This window comes from Schistocerca nitens, chromosome 2, assembly GCF_023898315.1.
Source record: "Schistocerca nitens isolate TAMUIC-IGC-003100 chromosome 2, iqSchNite1.1, whole genome shotgun sequence".
NCBI lineage: Eukaryota > Metazoa > Arthropoda > Insecta > Orthoptera > Acrididae > Schistocerca > Schistocerca nitens.
This window is the reverse complement of record NC_064615.1, coordinates 996,890,167-996,911,691: the sequence shown is the minus strand read 5'-3', so window position 1 is coordinate 996,911,691 and position 21,525 is coordinate 996,890,167. Positions and strand designations below refer to the sequence as shown.

Below are 21,525 nucleotides of genomic sequence, written 5' to 3'. Positions count from 1 at the left end.
GTCATAGACATTGTTAGATGTCATTGGACAAAACTGGGCCAGTGTTAGAAATGAATCAGGCCTAACATCAGTATATTTTGAGAAGTCACACACTTATTTAATCAAATTTTGAAACCGTGGTGGGAAAAACTGCTAATTTACAACTAATTGCAACTTGAGAATATCATCACTGTGGTAGATTGGAAACTGTAGTGATCTGCACACAATTTTCTCTTTTAGTTTCCTGTAAAATGCCTTCCACTGACAGAAATCCTCTCTCTAATGGTTGAATTACATTCGTTGTCTAGGTTAGAATTTGAATTATCTCTACTTCTTTGTCAGGGTGAGAGCTCAAAATACAGCTTTTAAAGACTCAGAACTTGCATGACCTGATCACAACCCTAGAAGAGAGTTGTTCCCACAGAACAAAAGAAAATGATGTTGCACGACAACTGTAATATTTTGATTTCCCACTTTTCCCAACTTCAATGGGTCTAACACAAAATTGTTCGCATAGAACATTGTTCTTTTGACATGCGGTCCAAAATGCCCTTTTGATTCTTGAAGACATACATATAATTTAGGCAGCAATGAACCATCCAAACTAATTATGGGCATTATAGTGTATGAATGTGTGAGTGTAGTTGTGGACTGTGCAGTTGCCTCTACATTTTGTCCCCCCTTTGAATGATGGTGTTCTTTTAGCATGTATTGCTTCTTGAAAACTGGACTTGTTTGCACTGCAAATGTAAGATTCACTAAAAGTAATTATCTTATGCTTTGTATTCGTAATAAAAGCTATCATTTCAGTTTGAATCATTTCAGCCTCTGATCCGTTTCTCGTTACAAATTTTGTTACTTTTCTTGTCACAATTTTATGTGATCCTTGGAAGTGACTGATCCAACTATGAGAAGCTGTAAATTCTTTGGTCCCTATTGTGTTGGCCATCTCTAACACTCAATCATGTGAAGTTGTATGCATCCTACAGCACTTTTGGAATATGTATGAGGGTTCGAACTTAAATAGTGGCAACTATTTACTCACAACAGATACAAAAGAGTTACATGTTTGCACCTGTTACTGTCCTTCAAAGTAGTCATCACCACTGTGTAGAACTCATTGCTAGCAATGTGGAAGGTGTAGCATACCGTCAGCAGAGCCTGTTCTGTTGATGGTGGTCTACTGCCTATCGTATCTCTGGAACAATTCTGAAGCGAATGCCACAAAATGGTGCCTTCATCTTCGGAATCAAATCGAAGTCACAAGGACTTAAGTCTGGGTAGTATGGTGGAGGTTCCAGTCCCATTGACTGAACAGAGCAGCCACAGCTTGCGCTGTATGCGGCCGCTCACTGCTGTGCAAAATGATGGGTGGGTTGCACAGAAAGTGTCGCTGCTTCTTTCGCAAAGCTGGTCACAGGTGATGCTCCAAAAATGAACAGTAATACTGTACACTGACGGTCTGCTGTGGAGGAACATAATGCATTAGGATAACACCATCACAGTCGTACAAGAGAATCGCCATAACTTTAGACCGCTCCATTCGGACCATCAGCAGAACAGGCTCTGCTAACAGTATACTACACCTTCCACATCGCTGGCAATGGATTCTACACAATGCTGGTGACTACTTTAAACGACAGTAACAGATGCAAACATGTGACTCTTTTGTATCAGCTCTGAATAAACAGTTGCCACTATTTAAGTTCCAACCCTCGTATGTGGATGTAGAGGATGATTTGTTGCTACTCTTGATGAAATAATGATATGTTCTCTTAGAGATCTGTACCTTCTCTATTGCATCACACAGTTATGCTTCTGTGGGTGAACTGGACGTTGTTCACAATGTTGCTTCCTTACACTTTTGTAAATTTTTGTTTTTGTTCACAACTGTGCTTGTACTTTCTCACCAGACAGTGATTGCCCCATACACATCATCATTTTAATACTGGCAATGAATTACTTTCAGTGGATAACCACTCACCATTTTAATTTACACACACTTCCATTTTATCACTGTATTCTATACATACAATCATCGCAGTAAAAATTCAATTACACCACACGTTCCGCAGACTACTTGCATGAGTACCGTATACAAATTATGTTATGATGATCCCCGCTCCTATCGTGCACCACAAGGATACATAAATCAAAGAACGAAATGATGATAGAATTCGAGATTACCAATCAAAGTTAATGAAATGAGCTACCAAGCTGTGACTAATTGATAGATTCTTAATAAACATTCTACATACCGCAACAGTTCAGTGAGGAATACAAAGCGGGAGTGTTCTTGCCTACTTGGGGCACAATACACTTTCATGCCAACTTTCACACCATGATCTATAATGTGCTGTGGAGAATTGAATCTCACACAGTAACATGGTTCCTTCACTGGGCCAAAGACATCAAAAATGTGGCCCAACATCAGGTCTCCTTCCTTCAGAAATAGCACACTGTCCAGATCTAGGGCAGGGGTGTCCTTGTATGCCTGTATAACAACTATTAAAAAAGCAAAATCAATAAAATGCAGCAATATTTTTAAATAAATAAATTATGTATGTCATGTAAATCTCTAATGCCATATACAATGTAGAAGGTAAAGCAATACAAGAACGGTGTGTGCCAACAGATATATGACAAAATAAACTAGTATATCAACTGATGAAAAACTACTTGACAATCAAAGCATAAAAATTAACATTAGATACTGTTAAAATTGTGTCATTTCTAGAGACGTGCGGAGCAGCAAGTAAGCCCATGTATCCTCAAGAAGAACTGAGAAGCAAAAAAAGTTTTACGTCATCAAGTTGCTCATGTAGTATTTTTAACAACATATCGATAGTAGGCAATGAAAAACCTCTTAACTCCCATCTGTCTGAAAACTCTCAATTACTGTAACCATTAACTCTATAATCAAAGAGATTTGCATGTGCATGCATTTCCCTTATCTATCTATAACTAGGCTTCTACTACTCAGTTACACACGTAGTAACTTTCTGTATCACTTTGCATTATTTTTTAAGAAACTGATTTTGATTCACCTGCAAAATTTCACAAAATGGAGTTACAAGGTTTTCATTGCCAACCACTGATATGATGCCTCCATTGAGCTTCATTAGTCCTCGCCACAAAAGAATATTCCTAACTGCAGTACAATAAACAACACACAGCATAACAGCTGTACATTTGCTGCTACTGTGCTACAATACTGATGATAGCAGACCACAGTCTTCGTACTGCTACCAATACAATACTACCTAATGAAGGTATATAAAATAGGCAGATACCAGTAGGAAAAAGTTACAGCACACATCTCATCAATATTGAAACAGTCATACCTGCATGATGAAAAATGAATATGTATTTGCAAATATGATAAAACAATGTTTCCACACAACAACATCAGATTCAGAATGTAAAAAAAAAATGCACTACTGAAGAGCAAATGTTCTAGTTAATGCCAGTTTTCTCATTTTAATTTTTTTACATCCTGATTATTTTCAGCTATACTAAAATTATCGAAATCAAAAATCACGCAGTATGCCTAACCCACTGTCTTTATGGTTAACAAATATCTTTGTAGCCACCATGTTTACTCTGTGTCATCAGATCTGTTGAATATTTATTTGATAGGACTTTCGTCATCTTGTATAGCATAATATTATTTCATGTCTTGATCGCACATTCCTAATTACCCTTAATTTTATGACAGGCAGCTTGGATGAGTTGTTTTTACACCAAGCTCTTATGTAATACATGAATCTTGTTGTTGATCACCACCCCACGGGCATATCGATATCACCCCGTGGACATCATAACAATGAAATTGCAAGATTCCATACTTGTGCAGGACCTGGTGGACCCAATTGTGCATGCCTACCGAGCCACACCTCCATACTTAGAGGAGCCTCTGCTGCCACAATATAGGACAGCCGGCAGCAGCAACTTGTACCACTTATGCTCAGAACCACTTCTCTATGGAATGCCACGCAGACGCTGCTCTGCCACTTCACTGTTGCTGTTGTAATAGCTGGATTCTGTTTCTTGCTGCACTATTTGTATTGAGTCTTCATATGTTTGGAGAAATACAAATTAAATTAATCTTCTGTTTGTTGTGCTAACTTGTCCACTCATTATTTCTTCTCCTATCGAGCTTTCCTACAACGACAGTTGCCACGAAGTCTTACGCAACACATGCGATGCAGAAAAAATTTGGCATTTGCGAGAAACCACATGAAAGCATATGGAAAACCACACTTGCTTACAAGTAGCCCCCTTAGAGTCTTCTTATCCTGGGGTCAGAGTGACCTGCCTTCACACTATTCCCCTCTTCTCCCCAAGGAAGGAACTAATAGTTCTGAAAGCTAGGATAATGTCATCACTTTTACCTTTGTGTGTGGATTGGCAGCACTAAACATTTTGCCATCTGAAGATAACAATTGGCTGAAATTCTGTATTGTATTTATCAGTTTTTACACTATCTTTTCTATGATATGTAGATGAAATTTATGACGGCAAACTGTTGTTATTTACTGATGCAATTATTTGATGATAGCACTGTACGCTACAAAAAAAACCAATTCTTCAACAAGTGTACTGTGAGTACATTACTGCCATGGCAACACTAATAAAACTTCACTAATTTTTGAAGCACCTAAACACTAACTTAAAATGCACACAAATCTGAAGTCACTGAGCACAGCCTAGAATATAATCATGAAATATGACAAGACCAGAATTACGATGCAGACTCCAAATTCCTGCAAAATAAGTTTGTTGGTAAACAAAGTAAACAGAAAAGGAGAATTTAATTAAGTTAAGGTTTGGATACCTTAAGTAAGATCCTGGCATCAATATTACCAGTCAGAGATGGGAAACACCAGAGTGGATCTACATTTCACAGAACTAAGGACCAGAGGGATAAAATGATACACATATAAAAATGTATTGGCAGGTGCTAGACATTTAAATCTCCAATAAGTAGGTTCATGATACCGGCAATACCTCAGTCTGGTTGCACTCCACATGAAAGCACACACAATACTGCACACAGCACCCGAAAATTACATCAGTAATTAAGTATTTGAAGTAAAACTAGAACTGACTTGTCAGGAGACCCAAGAATATTATTTGTAGAAGATAAAAACAAAACTTAAGATTCATATCAGTAATTAACTAATAAAGCAAATAATGTGCCTGATAGGAATCAGTCCCTCATTCACAGCTGGCAAATTCAAAACCAGAATACAATAATACATTTAATTCTTAAAACGAATGCGGCAAATAAATATGCTAGTCTATTACAGTGGGGGCAACATAATGGAAGCGGAAAATTTTGTAACTGAGGATAGGTGGGAAGCTCTAACTAAACATGCATATTTGTGTCACTTACAGAAGCTCAATACAGCTACCCTAACCATTCACAATATTTTTCCACTGTTAACGACAATAGACTCTGGCAGGTTACTATGCTTACCTTCACTCCCTGATTTCATAGGACATAATACTTTGCAACAAAATGCTCCATACACATATTTTTGCCAAACATTCAATTTGGATGATATGTGGTGTTACTCACAGACAACTAGTTTGAAAAATGGGGATTCTTACAGTGATATTCTATATCTGCTCCCTAATGAGACTGCAAATGCAAAACAGGAGAGAAAGAGTGGCATTGTGTGAGTTACTGGGAGCTACATAGCAAATACACCAAATGTACCTCACATACATTACTCTCCTGTGAATACTGTCTCCCTCTAGGAAATACAGGACCTATCACCACTCGTCAATTCTAATGTGGGCAGCATGCCAATGTTAGGCCAAGAAACCATGTGCGTGGGAGGCAGGGGCCAGAGAAGACTCTGGGTACTACACCCCATCCCCTAGACTCGAAGTTTGAAGTATAGCCTCCCACTGAAACTGAGTTAGTGCACCCAACTTCATCTGTTCGGAAACCTGATTTATACTGGGAAAGGGATAGTGGAACTTAATTGTCAGCAGTTCAGACATATGGTGAACAGTACCCCTTAAGGAAATGGCATAAACAGATACAGAGTCCCTTGTGCACTTATTGTGTATGCCGGGAGGCCACAATTAACTTTTTGAAGAAACTGTGCCAACCACCAGAGAGAATAGGTTGCAACCAACTGCTGATTGTGAATCATGTTGCAATCTGTGGTGCCTATCTGGGCTCTGCTGCCATACTTCGATCATTCCATGGAGGAGGTCGAGAAGATCCACCTCGCTCTCACAATTTCAATGAAGTTCACAATTTGTAGTGTCTCCTCATTACTGATGGTAGCTTTTCTGGTTTTGAGCTTAGCTGAAATCTTGAACCCAAGACTCTGAAGAATCTGTAATGTGGTAGGCTGCAACTTCCCAGACTTGGAGCATAAGCTGTGATTATGCTAAATGGTTTAGGGATGTACTAAACATCAGAGGCTGCTACCCAGATAGCTGTTAAGTGTGTGGTGCACATGAGGTTTCTTTTTAGATTAGGTGACTCCATACAGTCCATACAATTACCATTGTATTAGTGTAAGACTGAGGCATCAAGGAATCACCAATTTAGCATTGGAGAGCAGTGTGGAGGGTGAAAACCATAGAAGGAGACCAACATATGAATAAACTAAGCAGATTCAGAAGGATGTAGGTTGCAATAGTTACTTGGAGATGAAGAAGCTTGCGGAGGATAGAGTAGCAGGGAAGGTTGCATCAAACCAGTCTCTGGACTGAAGACCAAAACAACAATACTGACAGAAACCATCAAAATCCTAGTGATCAACCACCAAAGCATTCTCTTACTACACGTGGACCATGAAAGGTCACAATACCTTGTGGTTGTCAGCTGGTGTCAACACTACAATCTGAAGTGCCAATGTTGACCCCCTAGGCATAGTTGATGTTGCTGCTAGGACTTCACTACTTTAGCTGCACATGAGAACAGGGTACTTTCCTCTTATGTCACTCGCCACTGACAGCAGACACCTTGTGGTACGATTAGAGTGAAATGTAGTGGAAATAACATAATACTGGCTACAGATAGCTGGTTTAAACCGAATCCAAACAGCAGTGAGATTTTTGGGGTGAATTTAGGTGTATATAGAAAGAAACTCATAGGAGAGGCAGCAGTACAACTGTTGCAGTGGACAAGAACTGCAAATCCAATGAAACAGAAATTTAAATGGCACATAAAATTGCTTGGGCAAGAATCCTATCAATCAGCAGAATAACACTAATGCAGTGAGGAGGAAGATAATTTGAAGTAGGAGACTATAAAATAATATTAAAAAAGAAAACAGGAAAAAGCACACAAAGTTTGATTGATATGCAAGAGAAATATGATAATAACAATATGAAAGTTACACCATTGTTAGCAATACAAATGCTGAGTGGCCCTGTGCATATTTTGATCATTGATGGGAGACTGGAATAGCACAGCAGAGAAAGGTAAACAGAAGAATGTCATTGGGGAATATGGACTTGGCAACATAAATGGTAAGGACAAAAAACTAGTAGCCTCCTGCGATTGCTCTAATCTAATGATCACAAACATGTCATGGGACCAAAAATAACCAGAAGGATCTTTGTTTTTCTTAAATAATCTTTATTCATTAACATCAACTTTGTCCCCTTCAAAGTAGTCCCCCACAGATATAACACACTTGTTCCAGCGCCTTTTCCAACCTTGGAAGCACTTCTGGAACTCGCCTTTTGTTATACTGTTCAGCTCTTTCAGTGAATCTGTTTTTATATTATCAATGGTGACAAAACTACCTCCTTTCATTGTTCACTTCAACCTTGGGAATAGAAAGAAGTCGCAGGAGACAATGCCCGGCGAATATGGTGGCTAAGGCAACATAAAACTTCTGTTTTTTTGTCAAAAAGTCATGAATAAGCATTGAGGTGTGATTGGGAGCATTATCGCGACGCAGTTTCCATGACTGGTTTTGCCACAACTTTGATCGTTTTCTTTCAATTGGTCACGCACACAGCACATAACTTCCAGGTACTATTCCTTACGGGCAGTATGACCATAAGGCAGGAAATCATGATGCACTATCCCACTGTAATCAAAGGAAACAGAAGAACCTTCACATGTGCTCAAACTTGTTTAATGTTTTTCGGCCTTGGTTCTTCAGGCAGTTCCCATTTGGGACTATTGGGCCTCTGTTTCTGCATCTTATTTGTATACCCACATTCCATCACCTGTTATAACCTCCTTTAGAAGTTCTGGATTCTTGACGTCATTCAGCAATTCCTGAGCAGTGTCTATGTGGTGGTGTTTTTGGTCCAAATTCAGTAATATCTGAGAAAACTTTCCTGCAACATGTCATGCCCAAAACATTTGAAAAAATTGCTTGGCACAAGGCAAAAGATATGCAGATAGCACCAGCAACCTCTCTGATGGATGTTTGGCAATTTTCCAAAACCATTATCTTTGCTTCTTCCACACTGTTCTCAATCATCTCTGAAATGTTTATATCATTTGTTAAGTCTTGTCTTTCTAAATGTAAATTTTCCAGAAGACACAGTTAACATTTTGAATGCAGTGCTGTACTTTATGCCATTTTTCATGGAAAATTTAATGCAAATTCTTTGATCTATCTTTTTCAAATGTAAAAATTCATCGAGCACTGTAACACCCCCCCCCCCACCCACACCCACACACCCCATTAGACTTCCAACAATAAACTAAATACTCAAACCAACTGAAAATGCAAACAAACTTCAGGAACATGTGTATCAACAAGATAAAAGAATTATGAAAATCGGACGTACAAAGCCTGAGAAATTAAAAATTCCTGTTACTTTTTGATTACCCCTCTTACTTGCTTTAAGAGCAGTCATCAAAGTTTGTATACAGGGGAAGTACCTTGTGATTGTGCAAGATAGTAACTAGACTTTATTGTAACTAACCAAAGATTCAAATCCATGACACTATGGAATAAAACCTCTGCAGTAGATGCTGAAGCAGACTATAACTTGCTGGCAGCAATACAAATAATCTGAATCTTATGAAAAGTAGGCAACCAGTAACAATGTAGGATGTGGTTAAGTTGAACCCTGGAAAATTAATGCCTCCTCTCAAACCACCCAAGAAAAACTGGCCAATTCAATAAAAAGTACCAAGGCGTTAGAAAACTGGTATAAGATTAAATATGCGATTCTGAAAGTCTTAGCAGAAATTGGAGAAGTAATGAATGGGGGTGGGGGAAGGGAAGACTGCATTACATCATATAACATAAAATGGATGAATGTAGCGTAGAAATGGAAGAATTGCCAATCTACAGATAAAAAACCATATAAACAATTATGAACAATGAAGATAACTAATACTGCTAGAGAGAAACAAGCGAAAAATTGTGTGAGGAAATCTAACTGAAAATAAAACAATACAAATTAGAAAAAGTAAAGAAGATTTAGGAATTGAACAAAAGAGCATAGAAATGTTAGCAAACAGTGTTTTCAATAAAAATGGAAAGATAGGTGAACCAAAGATTGGATGTTATTGTTGGAACACACACAAGATGCAATATAACTACTATAGAGACTGCGTAGACTATGCTCATCCACCTGTCCCCTGAATAGGGTTGACAGTACATAGAAAAAGTTCAAAGGAGGAGGGCTCATATTGTATTGCTGCAAAAAAAGGGGACAGAAAGTCACATATATGCGAGTTGGGTGGCAATCATTGAAGACATTTTTCGTTGCAACAAGATCTTTTAATGAAATTTCAGTCGCCAATTTTCTCCTCCAAACGTAAAAATATTTTGCCGACACAACCTACATAGGGAAAAATGATGGAACAGAATAATAGAGATCAAATCTCGCATGGAAAGATATACATGATCTTTTTTACACACACACACACACACACACACACACACACACACACACACACACAGAGACAGACAGACAGACAGACAGACAGACAGAGAGAGAGATAGGAGCAGTTGAGAAATAATAACGAAGGTAGTTAGATAAACCCTCTGTCAAGCACTTATCTGTGAATTGCAAAGTATTCATGTCGATGTAAATAACAGCGTGTTCAGAAAAGAATTTAGAACATTGGAGCAAGACCTGGAATGTGAGGAAAACAACACTGAAACAAAGATTTTTGATGTGGTGAGAGCCAAAATTAACAGGGATATGTACATCTTTTACAGACTGGGAAAGTCATTTGACAGAATTGTCTACAGTCCCCTTATGAAGGAAGACCTTTAAAAATGCTGGTGTGGACTAGCAGTATAGAAGCCTAATAAAGGAACCCTAAATGAAACAATGATTATGCTCAATAAAAAGCAAGAAATATAACAGGAGGAGGAGGAGATGGCATAAACAAAATTAAGTATGCAGATGATAAAGTGGCATTAACAGAATTAGAAGAATACAATTATTATGCACAGGATCAGAAAAAGATTATGGAGTGAGAGTAAATGAAGGAGGGACCAAAGTGGTAAGAATCAGTAAACATGACAAAAAATCATTGGAATGAAAGACCTTGCAACAAATCTTAGGTACTCAGGAAGTTTGATGACAGAAAATGTGCAAGAAAGAAGAATTAGAATCTCTATGGACAAAAGAACTTTAGAAAAGGTGAATGGTCTGTTTACAAAAAAAGAATTCCAATAAAATTAAAAGAAATGCTTGCCAAGCATTTTGTCACGAGTGTAGTATTATATGACAGCAAATAACGGATGACCAAAAAGAAAGAGAAGAATACTTCGACAGTTTTGAAGTGTGGCTATGATGGAAAAAATGCTGAAAGTGAAACGGAATCACTGAATAACAAATGAAGTACTTCTAAGAATAGGACAGGGAAGAATATGCAAATTATAATAATTAGGAAAAACATCTTGCCTGATGCATGTATTGCGAAAAAAAAACCCTCTCTGCAAATCAAGAGGAATTGAAGGAAAGATCTACAAAGAGAGGAAGATGACTTAAAATGCTGAACAACATTAAAGTTCATGAAATTGCCAGCAGACTGAGGACGAGGCACAGAATAGAGGAAAGTGGAAAGCATCAAGTTGATCCTATTGTGAGAAAGAGAAATCTAAGAAGAAAAAGGTATTATTTGGACTCAATGCCATGTATAGTTTAGTTTTACACCCAACAACCTTTTCATCGGGTTTTAAGAAACACTGAAAAATTTGTTTCTAAAGGCCCTTTCATATCTCTGGACGCATCCGAGAATTTTATTTTCCACATCCCTTTTATAGTCCACAGACCACTCGCAATGTCACTCTGAAAACTTATTCTGCAGCACACAATTTCAACAGGTCTGTTACACGAGCTGAAAGCCATTACTGATAAGCACAATTTTCAAGCCTCCACTGAAGAATTTTTCACTTGGCAAATTACCAAGTCGTAAGTGGTGTCCTCTGACTAAAATAAATGGAATGTAAGATATACATTTTTCACTATAGGGACTCAGGAAAATTTTCTGGCCCAGACACTTTTATTTACATCTTATTCAGTTCTCAAACCAATCTAAGGAAATGCTGACATGGCTCTAATAACATTGCCTCGTTTCCTTCCATTATTAGTATCCCAAAATTAAATAGCTTAAGCATTTTCATTATCATCATCATTACTCCATGTGTCAAATTATTCATTTGTTGTAACATTTATATGACTGTAAGACAATATTAGTGTTTCTTTTATAGCAACTGGCATTAACTTACCTTTATAAATTCATAAAAGACAACAATGTCCTCGACTTGAAGGTTAGTTCGAATCATGCTTTACTAGGCATGATCCTCTTACTTGAGGCAGTATGCCCTCATCTTTCTCTGACTGACAAACTATCATCAAGCCAGATACAAGAGGAGATGGACTCTAAACCACTTAATTACATCTAACATTAACACTTTGTGGTCACAGCTCAGGCCACAACTTTGTGTTAAAAAAGACAGCAATTTTCTCTGCGTGCAAGCCATCTGCTGCTCAAAAACTGGACTCACTGCATATGAGAACAATATATGGACATCTTGCTATCTGTCTAATTCATCTCATACTTCATTTTTTTAAAGAATAATTATACTTTCTGTCATTATTTTAAAATTTGTAATTTACTGAAGAACTAAAGTAAAAACGAAAAATAAATCTTGAAACTTGGACTTTTTTTTTTAGAGTGTATCACTCTTGAAGATACATCACTTACATATGTGGTAGTGACACTTTATATAATTACATAAATGGCTGGTTTCTTTGGCACCATATTATTCTTAAGTGGCCAGTCCTCACTTTCAGAGTTGAAAGAAGCGATAAGTGACAAAATTTCTATGACTGAATAGGAATTGAACTCAAGCCAATTGGATTTGTAGACTGGCACTTTACTGCTGGCACACACAACACCCACATGTAAACCAGAAGGATGCCTCAATATAGTTGGATATAAGTATTCTATGTAGTGCTTACCTAGCTGTTCTACAATACTTGTTATTGTTCCAATTTCCAAGCATTCATTCTTTGGCACAGTAATGTGCAGATTCTGTATTGGTGGGAGATCATCTAATGTCAATTCTCCTCTAGTTCTTGGTGGCCCTTTACTGGTTGTCTCAGTATTGAAGCTAGTAACAAGATATATTTGTAGTTAAAGAAGTGTTACTGTACAACATCTATGAACAGAAAATTCAGATATAGAAATTTATGCCACATGCGAAAATGCACTTACATGTCAAAATCTGAATCTTCTCCAGAGGCCAAAGAAGAGCTTGAAACTGAGCTGCTGCTGCTACTACTATCACTATCATCACTATTGCTTGTGCTGCTGTCTGAATCCTCATCTTCCCAACTACTCGAATCATCCTCAGAATCTTCTGATAAACTGCACTTGCTTCTGTAATCAGCCTTGGAATCAACAACAGGGAGGACATCAGCTTCTACATTACAGATGACATTAGATGAACATGAGCTTTCACTCTTAACAGGCTTTCCAGTGAGACTGTTCTCATTCTGGTCACCATTCAAATTATTTGTGCATGACTCTGTACTACTCTCATTTGTGGCATTCGCATTTTGTGCACATGTGTCAGTTTCACTCTTTTCAGTTGCCTGTTGACCTTCATTTAGATTATTTGTGTCATCAGTTGTTTCAGTTTCTTTCAGGGATGTGCTAGGCTCATTGCTCAGTGAGATTTCATCACTTTTTGGGACCACTGAAGTGCTTTCACTACTAGATGACTGTTCAAGTTTAATTGCGCAATCCATACTTATTAAATGCTTCCAACACACATGTAACCTGTAACAAAGGAGTTTTAACTGCATTTTCTTTGAAGCTTTAACAAGATTTCATAGACAAACATGTTAATCCCTTAAAACCCCAAGTTTCAAAATGCTTTACCTTAATCACACATAAATTAGAATTATAAGGAAAGTTGATGTAAGAAATGTGTATGAAATAACAGTATTTAGAAGGAGAACATAATTACAGTTTTCTCTTTGACTGGCTCATAAATTCTGGTCCCCACAATTCATACCACAAGTAATTTACGAAGACCTATTTTCTAAAGCTTTCAATAAGTAATACAACTGTTCAGCTATCTTACTGAAAACTTTCCAGTTTGTGAGGAATTTTCCAAGATTGCTTTTCTTCATATTTTATTTACAGCTAGTGGTTCTGAGTGTACTTTTTACTTACAGTAGCGGTAAATAAAATATAAAAAGAGGAGCCCTGGAAGATTACTATTACAATAACATGCATTTCACACATTTTTGAGGCTGCAGAAGAGCATACACAAGAAATATTTTGACTATTTTCTTTGCTAAAAGATTCATCTTCACTCAGACCTCCACCCAGAAGATAAAATGCTTTTGAGAATTGTAATGATCTCCTGTATTGCAGTTCATTGCTCCAGAGCAACAACTGACATTATCAGCAAATTTTTGTGAATTTGTCCTCCGTTAAGCTTTCTCCAACACCATAGCTACTTGTATACATTATATTTTGGCACCCATTTAATAAGAGATTAGCTCTACTACTAACTACCCACCTAAAATGATCCTAATGAGATAAACGAAAAAAAAGTAAATAGTCATTGCGAAATTAAAAACTATGGGACAAAAATGGGCTAGAGTAATGTTTTGGAGGATCAAATGAATCTAATGATACCACGTGACCTGTGAGATATAGATCTTGTAGAGTGTGATATCGTACAAGCATGAACAGAACACTGACAATATCTATTCTGTGTCCATATTATTTTAGAAATGCAGATTGAGGCAACAGACTGCGCTACAACATTGTCCAAGGTTTAGTCACGATCTAAAGGTGACGGTGTGGTTTTGAAATGGGATAGTCAACATATGTGTCATGATAAGAACTAATAATTCTTGTTATGGTGCAAATTTTATGTATACTGGATTTTGGGGAGTGATTTATGTCCATCATTTTGATGAGAACATGGCTCAATGCAGATCAGTGGTATTTGTACCTTCAGTATTACTGTTTAGACTCTGCCCACTCCAATTAAAGACTAGTTTACTGACAGATTTAAAACTAGATTCCTTAACACAATATATTAAAAATACAATTTACCATATGTCAAACAATAAGAGAGAGGAAGGCACATTTCAACAAATTTCAGAATACAAATTGTTGCTAGGAATAAAGTACTGAACAAAATTAACAGTTCAGTTGAAACATACAACTGCTAAATATTACCTCTATGATGACACTTTTCAACAGTAGTTGGGATACTTTTAAACTCTTTTTTTGTATTGGCCAAAAGTATTTTATAAATATAATACCATAGATGGGATACCTTTAAACATTTTTCATCCCCCAAATGTATTTTATTGATTTAATACCCAATAATGCCATTATGGGTAGGTAAAAAATGCAGCACCTGATGATAAAAACTGCAAACAGAGTTGGCTAAGTTCATTTAGACCTCTCCAAAATAATCCTGATAGTCCTATACCCAGAGCTGCAACTAGAATGAAGACAGACTACATTATTAACAATCTACTATTTTCCCTTGGACACAGTATTGTATCAAGAGTGTAATGTTCCTCAGACAATTAACTTTGCTCTTTTCGTCAACACTGCCTGCATGTACGTATTATTACTTTTGAAACAAGGTGCCGGTCATACATGTGCTTCTGGGATTGTTGAATAAGACGAAACAACATTCAGGTGCCTTAAATAACACAGAAAGTCACCCTGAGAAATACAAATACTGGGGAGGGGGACTCATGTCACAAACCACTGACAATTATTCACACTTCAATGAACCATGTTCTATCTATACAACTTTAGGCAACTTAGCAAACACTGAGTGTTTTAAGTATGACTGAGACTACGGTCTCATCCAAGTTGGTGCTTTAAAAAATCAACTGAATGAATACCTCTCATCATTGTGGGGTGGGCAGGTGCAGGGAGAATCTATAATTTTGCTGCAGTAAAAACTGCTACTCTAGATGAGCTGGTATTTCCAGGTTTTCAAAATGTGAGCTGTTTGTGCTGTCTAATTAAAGCCTTGACACATCAATTAAAGTTGCATTCTTTGCATCCCAACTACTTTGTGTGCTTTAGCCCCACTGTTCTGCAATTCATATGAAAGCTGGGATACTGGTTTGTTAGTCCACAGTTCATATTTGAACTTTGGATAATATAACCACAAAGGTTGTAGGCCTATTATTGGTCTACACTTCGATGATGGTTTTGGATTATGAAAGCTCGGCCTCAGATCAACTGGAGGAGTCCATTTTTTTTAATCTGTAAAATAAAGAATTTGACAGACTCATTTGGATCCTCAGCACTTCTAAAGACACATCTTTTCTGCTTTAAATTTCCACTCAATTCCAGTTTAGTATACTTCCTTCTGTAAGCTTACATCATGTTGTTCAAATCTAAAAGAAAACCACTTATTCGTACCATGAAATTCTCGTTCAATACTGTAATGTATTTTTCTTTAAATGAACTTTTTTACTGGGGTTACATCATGTTGTTCAAATCTAAAAGAAAACCACTTATTCATACCATGAAATTCTCGTTCAATACTGTAATGTATTTTTCTTTAAATGAACTTTTTTACTGGGGTAAGTATCACCAGTTTTGGAATATACCCCAATGGGTTTTCTGAAAACTGCCCTATGTACAACCATTAAGGTTGAAGCAACGCTTTTAGAGACTGTTCCAAGTGGTTTATAGTATATTTATATGCAGAATCTTTTAATTGGATGATAACACTTGCTTGTCTCAATAAATGTTAAGGGTTAATTGATTTCAAATCAACAAATACTACAACCTGACCCTTTTGGATTTATTTGAAATTAAGTATGCATGTAATATTCGTAACTAGTAACACAAAACATTTTTTCACATTTCTCTGATGAAAAGTTACTGAGTAATGGGTGGGAAAAAAACCACAAATTTTCAGCATGTGGAACAATGTTGATCTGTTCACAACTTGCATTCCAGTTAAGCTGAAACTGAGCTCATTTGGAAGCTTTATTAAAGGGATTTCATATGGTATGAAACATAATTAGCTGAAATTATATACTCATTTTTATAAAAATATCCTCATTGAATTTTCTGAATTTTCAAAAACTATTTTTAAAATTCTTAAAAAAATATATGTGAAAGATACTCATTTCCCCTGCATATTCTGAAAGCTTCAGCTTGTGATGAGCATGAGATCACTATCAAACGTAATTTTATGTTTAAGCTGGTGCTGTAACATATCTTCAAAAATTAAATTAATTTATTTTAAATATGGGGCCTACTTCTCATCAGCTATATGTTATTGTCTAGCTAAATGTGGACATGGATTTTGGACTTTGAACAGATAGCCAGAAAAAAATATTTCCCTTATCAGCGTTGAATTAGAAGTAAAAGTTGCTAATCTTTTTTTAAAGTAACAGTGCAGCTGAATACTAGAGGTAAGCCTAAAGTCAGTCAGTTACTAGTTTTTGTTATGTATTTAGTCGAGTCATACCAGTCCTATTCAATGCGGTGTATATGTTCACTTGGTAGCAGTTTGAGAATTCAAGATTGTCTTCAGACCCGTTCTGTTTATGGAAAGAATGTCTCCATGACTGGGGAATGTGAAAGATGTGAATGGTGCTTGTGGATGTAAAAAACTGACTGTGGTTTAATCATTTCCCTCAGTTTTCCAACCACACAGACACAAGATTGGTTGTTTTCTTTGACGAATTAAATCCTTGAAAGAGTGAAAATGAGCTTAAAGAAGATGGAGATAAACTTGAGCTCACAAGCCTTTGTTGTTGTATCATAATGCCTCACACATGCCACTGTTGATATGTATCTGTTCCAGTTCTACTTGACTGACTTTCTGACCAAAAAATTTAATAAAATATCTTATAAAATATATTACTTCTCTGATGGAGGGGCATCTTCGTACAAAAATAGAAAGAACTTCAACTTTTACCATCATGAAGATGATTTCCAAATTTAAGCTCAATGGCATTTGTCAACCACCTCTCATAGTAAAGGAGCTGGTGGTGTTGGGAACAGTCAAGGACTGGTTGCCCGAGAAAGTCTGCAACACCTGTACACCAATCAAATCATGACACACGAATAACTTTGTGTGTTCGCCAAAGTATACTACTATGGAACATTATCAAAATGAAGAATTGAAACTCACAGGGAGATTTGAGAAATGTTGCACAATTGGGGGGACACAAAAGCTTAACAGCTTTATTCCTGGAAGCATGGAAAAATAATAACTAAAGTGTATTTGGAAGTGATCCAATATTGTCTGATGACATCAGAGGATATACTGCAACTAGTGAATTTAATGGACACTTGAGGTTAGGCTCTGTAGTTGGAAAAATTAATAACTGTTAGCCTCTTGCATACACATGGAACTTCAGATATTTCACATTCCTTAGTCATGCAGACACTTTTTAAGTAAGTAGCAGGGAACTAATGGCAATCCTGAACCCTCAGACTGTTACAAGGCGAACATATACATTATGCTATGCAACAATGCTGACATGCAACAAACTAATTGACTGGTGGCGGGATGAACTGGACAAATATGACATCTAAATAATCAACAAGAACTAATAAATAACTGAGTTTCGGTTTATCTCCGATTTCCAGCTGTACTGATATTTTTCAATGCCTGCAACTTTTACTTCATAATTCAACACTGATTAGGCAATTTTTTTTACTACCTCTTCTATTTTATTTTGATGTCCTCTATTAGTTTTACAATAACACATAGCTGATACAAAGTGGCCTAACATTTTAAATAAGTTAATCTTTGAAGGTGTTTTACAGCACCAGCTTATATTTAACATAAAATCACTTTTGATAGTGATCCTATGTTCATCCCAAGTCCAAACTTTCAGAATATGTACAGGAAAACAGAATTTGATAATTTTAAAAATACAGTTTTTTGTAACTTCAGAAAATTGAATAATAATGTTCTTATTTATTGAATGAATATATAATTTCATCTAATTATGTTTTATATCACATGAAAGCTGTTTAAAAACACTTCAAATGAACTCAATTTCCTTGTTATAACTTACATGAAGAGGAAAGTTGTTACTCAACATAGAGCAGAGATGCTGAGTCACAGATAGGCACAACAAAAAGACTGTCATGAATAAAGTTTTTGGCCATTAAGGCCTTTGCCAAAACACACACACACACACACACACACACACACAGCGTTGTTTCAGTTGCCTGAGACTGTGTGTGTGTGTGTGTGTGTGTGTGTGAACATGTAATGACCCTTAATTACTGCAACAAAAATACAGTGCTCAAAACAAAAATCAGCTTTAGCTTTGCACAGCATGAACCAAATAATTTGGATAGCAATGTTCCTAATAAATCAGTAATGGAGAGCAAGTCATTCTCACCTATTATACTGTGAACATTGCCACTATACCGAACTTGAGATTCCTGTGATACACTGGAAAGGTTGAAAGGTGACCCACCTCCTTTCCCAAGCGTCTGAAAACAAAGGCATTAGACGAAAATCAATCCTCGTTATTGCCCTATAACTGGGAACATCAGCTCGCTTTCTGGCTTTCAGTGTAAGCTGCCCACAAAAATCTCATTACATAAAATATAACTGATACCTGAACAGAATGACAGTATTTCAAATAGTGAAAATATGAATGTTAAATGCGAATCTACAGTTTAATGACAATACTCTGATGAGATATTAAATGTCAATTTCCTTCCTTCACACTTTCCATTTAATCAAACTACATATCAGAGCTGAATTTGGATACAGCAAAAAAACTGTTTCGAATGGCTCTGAATATTTTGTTTCAGAACAGACCAAAAGACATCACCTTATCAGCATAAGTACATCCATTGAGGGAATAACCTGATGACATACTGTATAATATATATAAATTATGAAGTGACACATTCCATTGACATTTTTATGTTGCTATGGCATACATAAGTCTAACAAACGTCAAAACGTACCCACAAGCATGACTGTTACTTATTTACTAAGTCCGTCCTTGGGGGCATAACTACTAAGGCCTACATCAAGTTATGTAGAAAAGTAATGGAAAAGCTGTACTGTCACAACATTAAAATTTTAATTAGCTCAGAATGTTGTCAGAAAAAATTCAACTTTAATAAAACAGTCATCGCGTAACTTTCCCAAGTCTATATACCGCCACATCTCTCACTATCCAGTTATCGCAGGGACTAAACCACAACAGGTATTAGACAAAGGCTCTTTCCTTATAAGCAATGATGTATGAGTTACGCACATAAAGCGTGAGATAACACGGCCAACGTTGAAAATGAAAGTGTCTCTTAAAAACAATCTTTGAGTTGCGGGGAAGCTCTGCTTAGGCGGTTTTATTCCATACGGAGACACTGCTATTCAGGAATGATCTTCAGTGATATGTTTGTCAGGTTATGTAGGCCTTAAATAAGAAACATAAGAAAAAAAAAGATATGGCATGCAGCCAAGACCCGAAAACTAATTACATATAAAAAAAAAACAAAGACGAGGAAAGAATCTTGGAAATGCGCTCAATACATTAATTCAGTATTAACCGGTAATGGCGACATATGCGAAACCCTGAAAAACAACATAAGCTCTCCGAATTGGACTGTACTGAAACAGCAAGAACACTATGACATTGTATGAATTTTCCTTCAATATTCATAATCCCCTGTCAAAAACAAACACGAGAGAGCATCGGTTCTTTTCAGTCCTCACTACGATGCAAATCGATGTGTATTTGAATAAACAAACGTACATACACGTACTACTTGCCTTCCATCCAAATTACTATAATGCTCGTCTCAGTTCTCCAACTTAATAAGAAATGCAGCACAATGCTACACTATTACACGTAAAGCACGCATAACCAAATCACATCATAAAATACGCATACAGTAGCGCCTACCACTTCCCCAATACCTATCAAAGATGAAAATCGACTCCGCAACGCCAAAGATTTTCCAATCCGAGAATAGAGTTCGCTGGATAAAAGCTGGGTTTCCATAGGCAACGAAAACTTGCACATACATCCACCGCACTAAACGCTTCGGAGGCCAGTAAGAGTTCCATACGTGGAACTGGAAGTTCTCTTAGCACAGTGACACCACTGATAGCTGGAGAGCCTGCTCAATAGACGAATTTTTAGATGTGAACTAGTAACTGTGAAAAAAAAGAAAAAATAATTGTGTAATGAAAACTTATGTTAAACTGACAGGTTCCACATCATTACGAAATGTTGTATTCAGGATATATGAAACAAGTATTAATGTAATGTACGTTAAAGTCAATGAAGACAAGACAGAACTTCTCTTTCCCCTCTCCCACAAAAAATACTCGACACGGAAATAGATTCCTGATAGAAATCATTAGTGGGGATTAAACACAACGTTAAAAGAGCTATCGGAAGAGAACGAAAACACCTTCGAAAATCACTTTCGAATCAGGAAACCAATTTTGAATTCCTATTGAGTTATGTTTCTGCCTCTTTACAAATGTCAGATACACTTAAAGTAAACTTACAACGATCAGCTAGAGCATTATGACCATCTATCTAACAGCCAGTTTGTCCATATTTGGCATGAATAACAGCAATAGGAGCAATGGTAGGTCGCTGGGTGGTCTTGGCACCACATCTGCACACACAAGCAAGCTAATTCCCATAAATTCTAGGGAGGGGGACGATAAGCTCTGATGACATCCCAGATGTGATCCATTGAGTACAAATCTGGCGAGTTGGGGGACCAGTGCATCAATTAGAACTCACATCTGTGTTCTTCGAACAACTCCATCACACTCCTGGCCTTGTGTTGCTGAGGGTTATCTTGTTGAAAAATGCCACTGCCATTGGGAAATATGATGGTTACAAAGGGGTGTACATGGTCTGCAACCAGTGTACGATACGTCTTGGCCATCATAGTACCTTGCACAGGCTCCAGAGGACCCATGGATGCCCACGTGAATATTCCCCAGAGCATAATGGAGCCACTGCCAACCTTTCTCTGCACAACAGTACAGGTGTTAAGGAGGTTTTGCCCTGGGAGATGACTGATTCGCGCCCTCCAATCTGCATGATAAA

At 37.0% G+C, this 21,525-nt stretch overlaps 1 protein-coding gene across 5 annotated transcripts in view; it reads right to left on the bottom strand.

Annotated features, from left to right (window-relative positions):
- Nucleotides 1-20,379, bottom strand: part of LOC126237317 (H/ACA ribonucleoprotein complex non-core subunit NAF1) — a 34,550-nt gene extending 14,171 nt beyond the window's left edge. The window contains exons 1-5 of one of the 5 annotated variants that reach the window (XM_049947283.1): nucleotides 20,210-20,379; nucleotides 18,832-18,925; nucleotides 12,668-13,234; nucleotides 12,412-12,563; nucleotides 2,238-2,484 (exon numbers count right to left, since the gene is read on the bottom strand). In XM_049947283.1, the coding sequence (XP_049803240.1) occupies nucleotides 2,238-2,484; nucleotides 12,412-12,563; nucleotides 12,668-13,203 (935 nt within the window). In that variant the 5' untranslated portion in view covers nucleotides 13,204-13,234; nucleotides 18,832-18,925; nucleotides 20,210-20,379. The remainder of the gene's footprint in view (nucleotides 1-2,237; nucleotides 2,485-12,411; nucleotides 12,564-12,667; nucleotides 13,235-18,831; nucleotides 18,926-20,209) is intronic. The other 4 variants (XM_049947284.1, XM_049947285.1, XM_049947286.1 and 1 more) reach the window with 4 other exon arrangements.
- Between the last annotated feature and the right edge of the window lie 1,146 nt (nucleotides 20,380-21,525).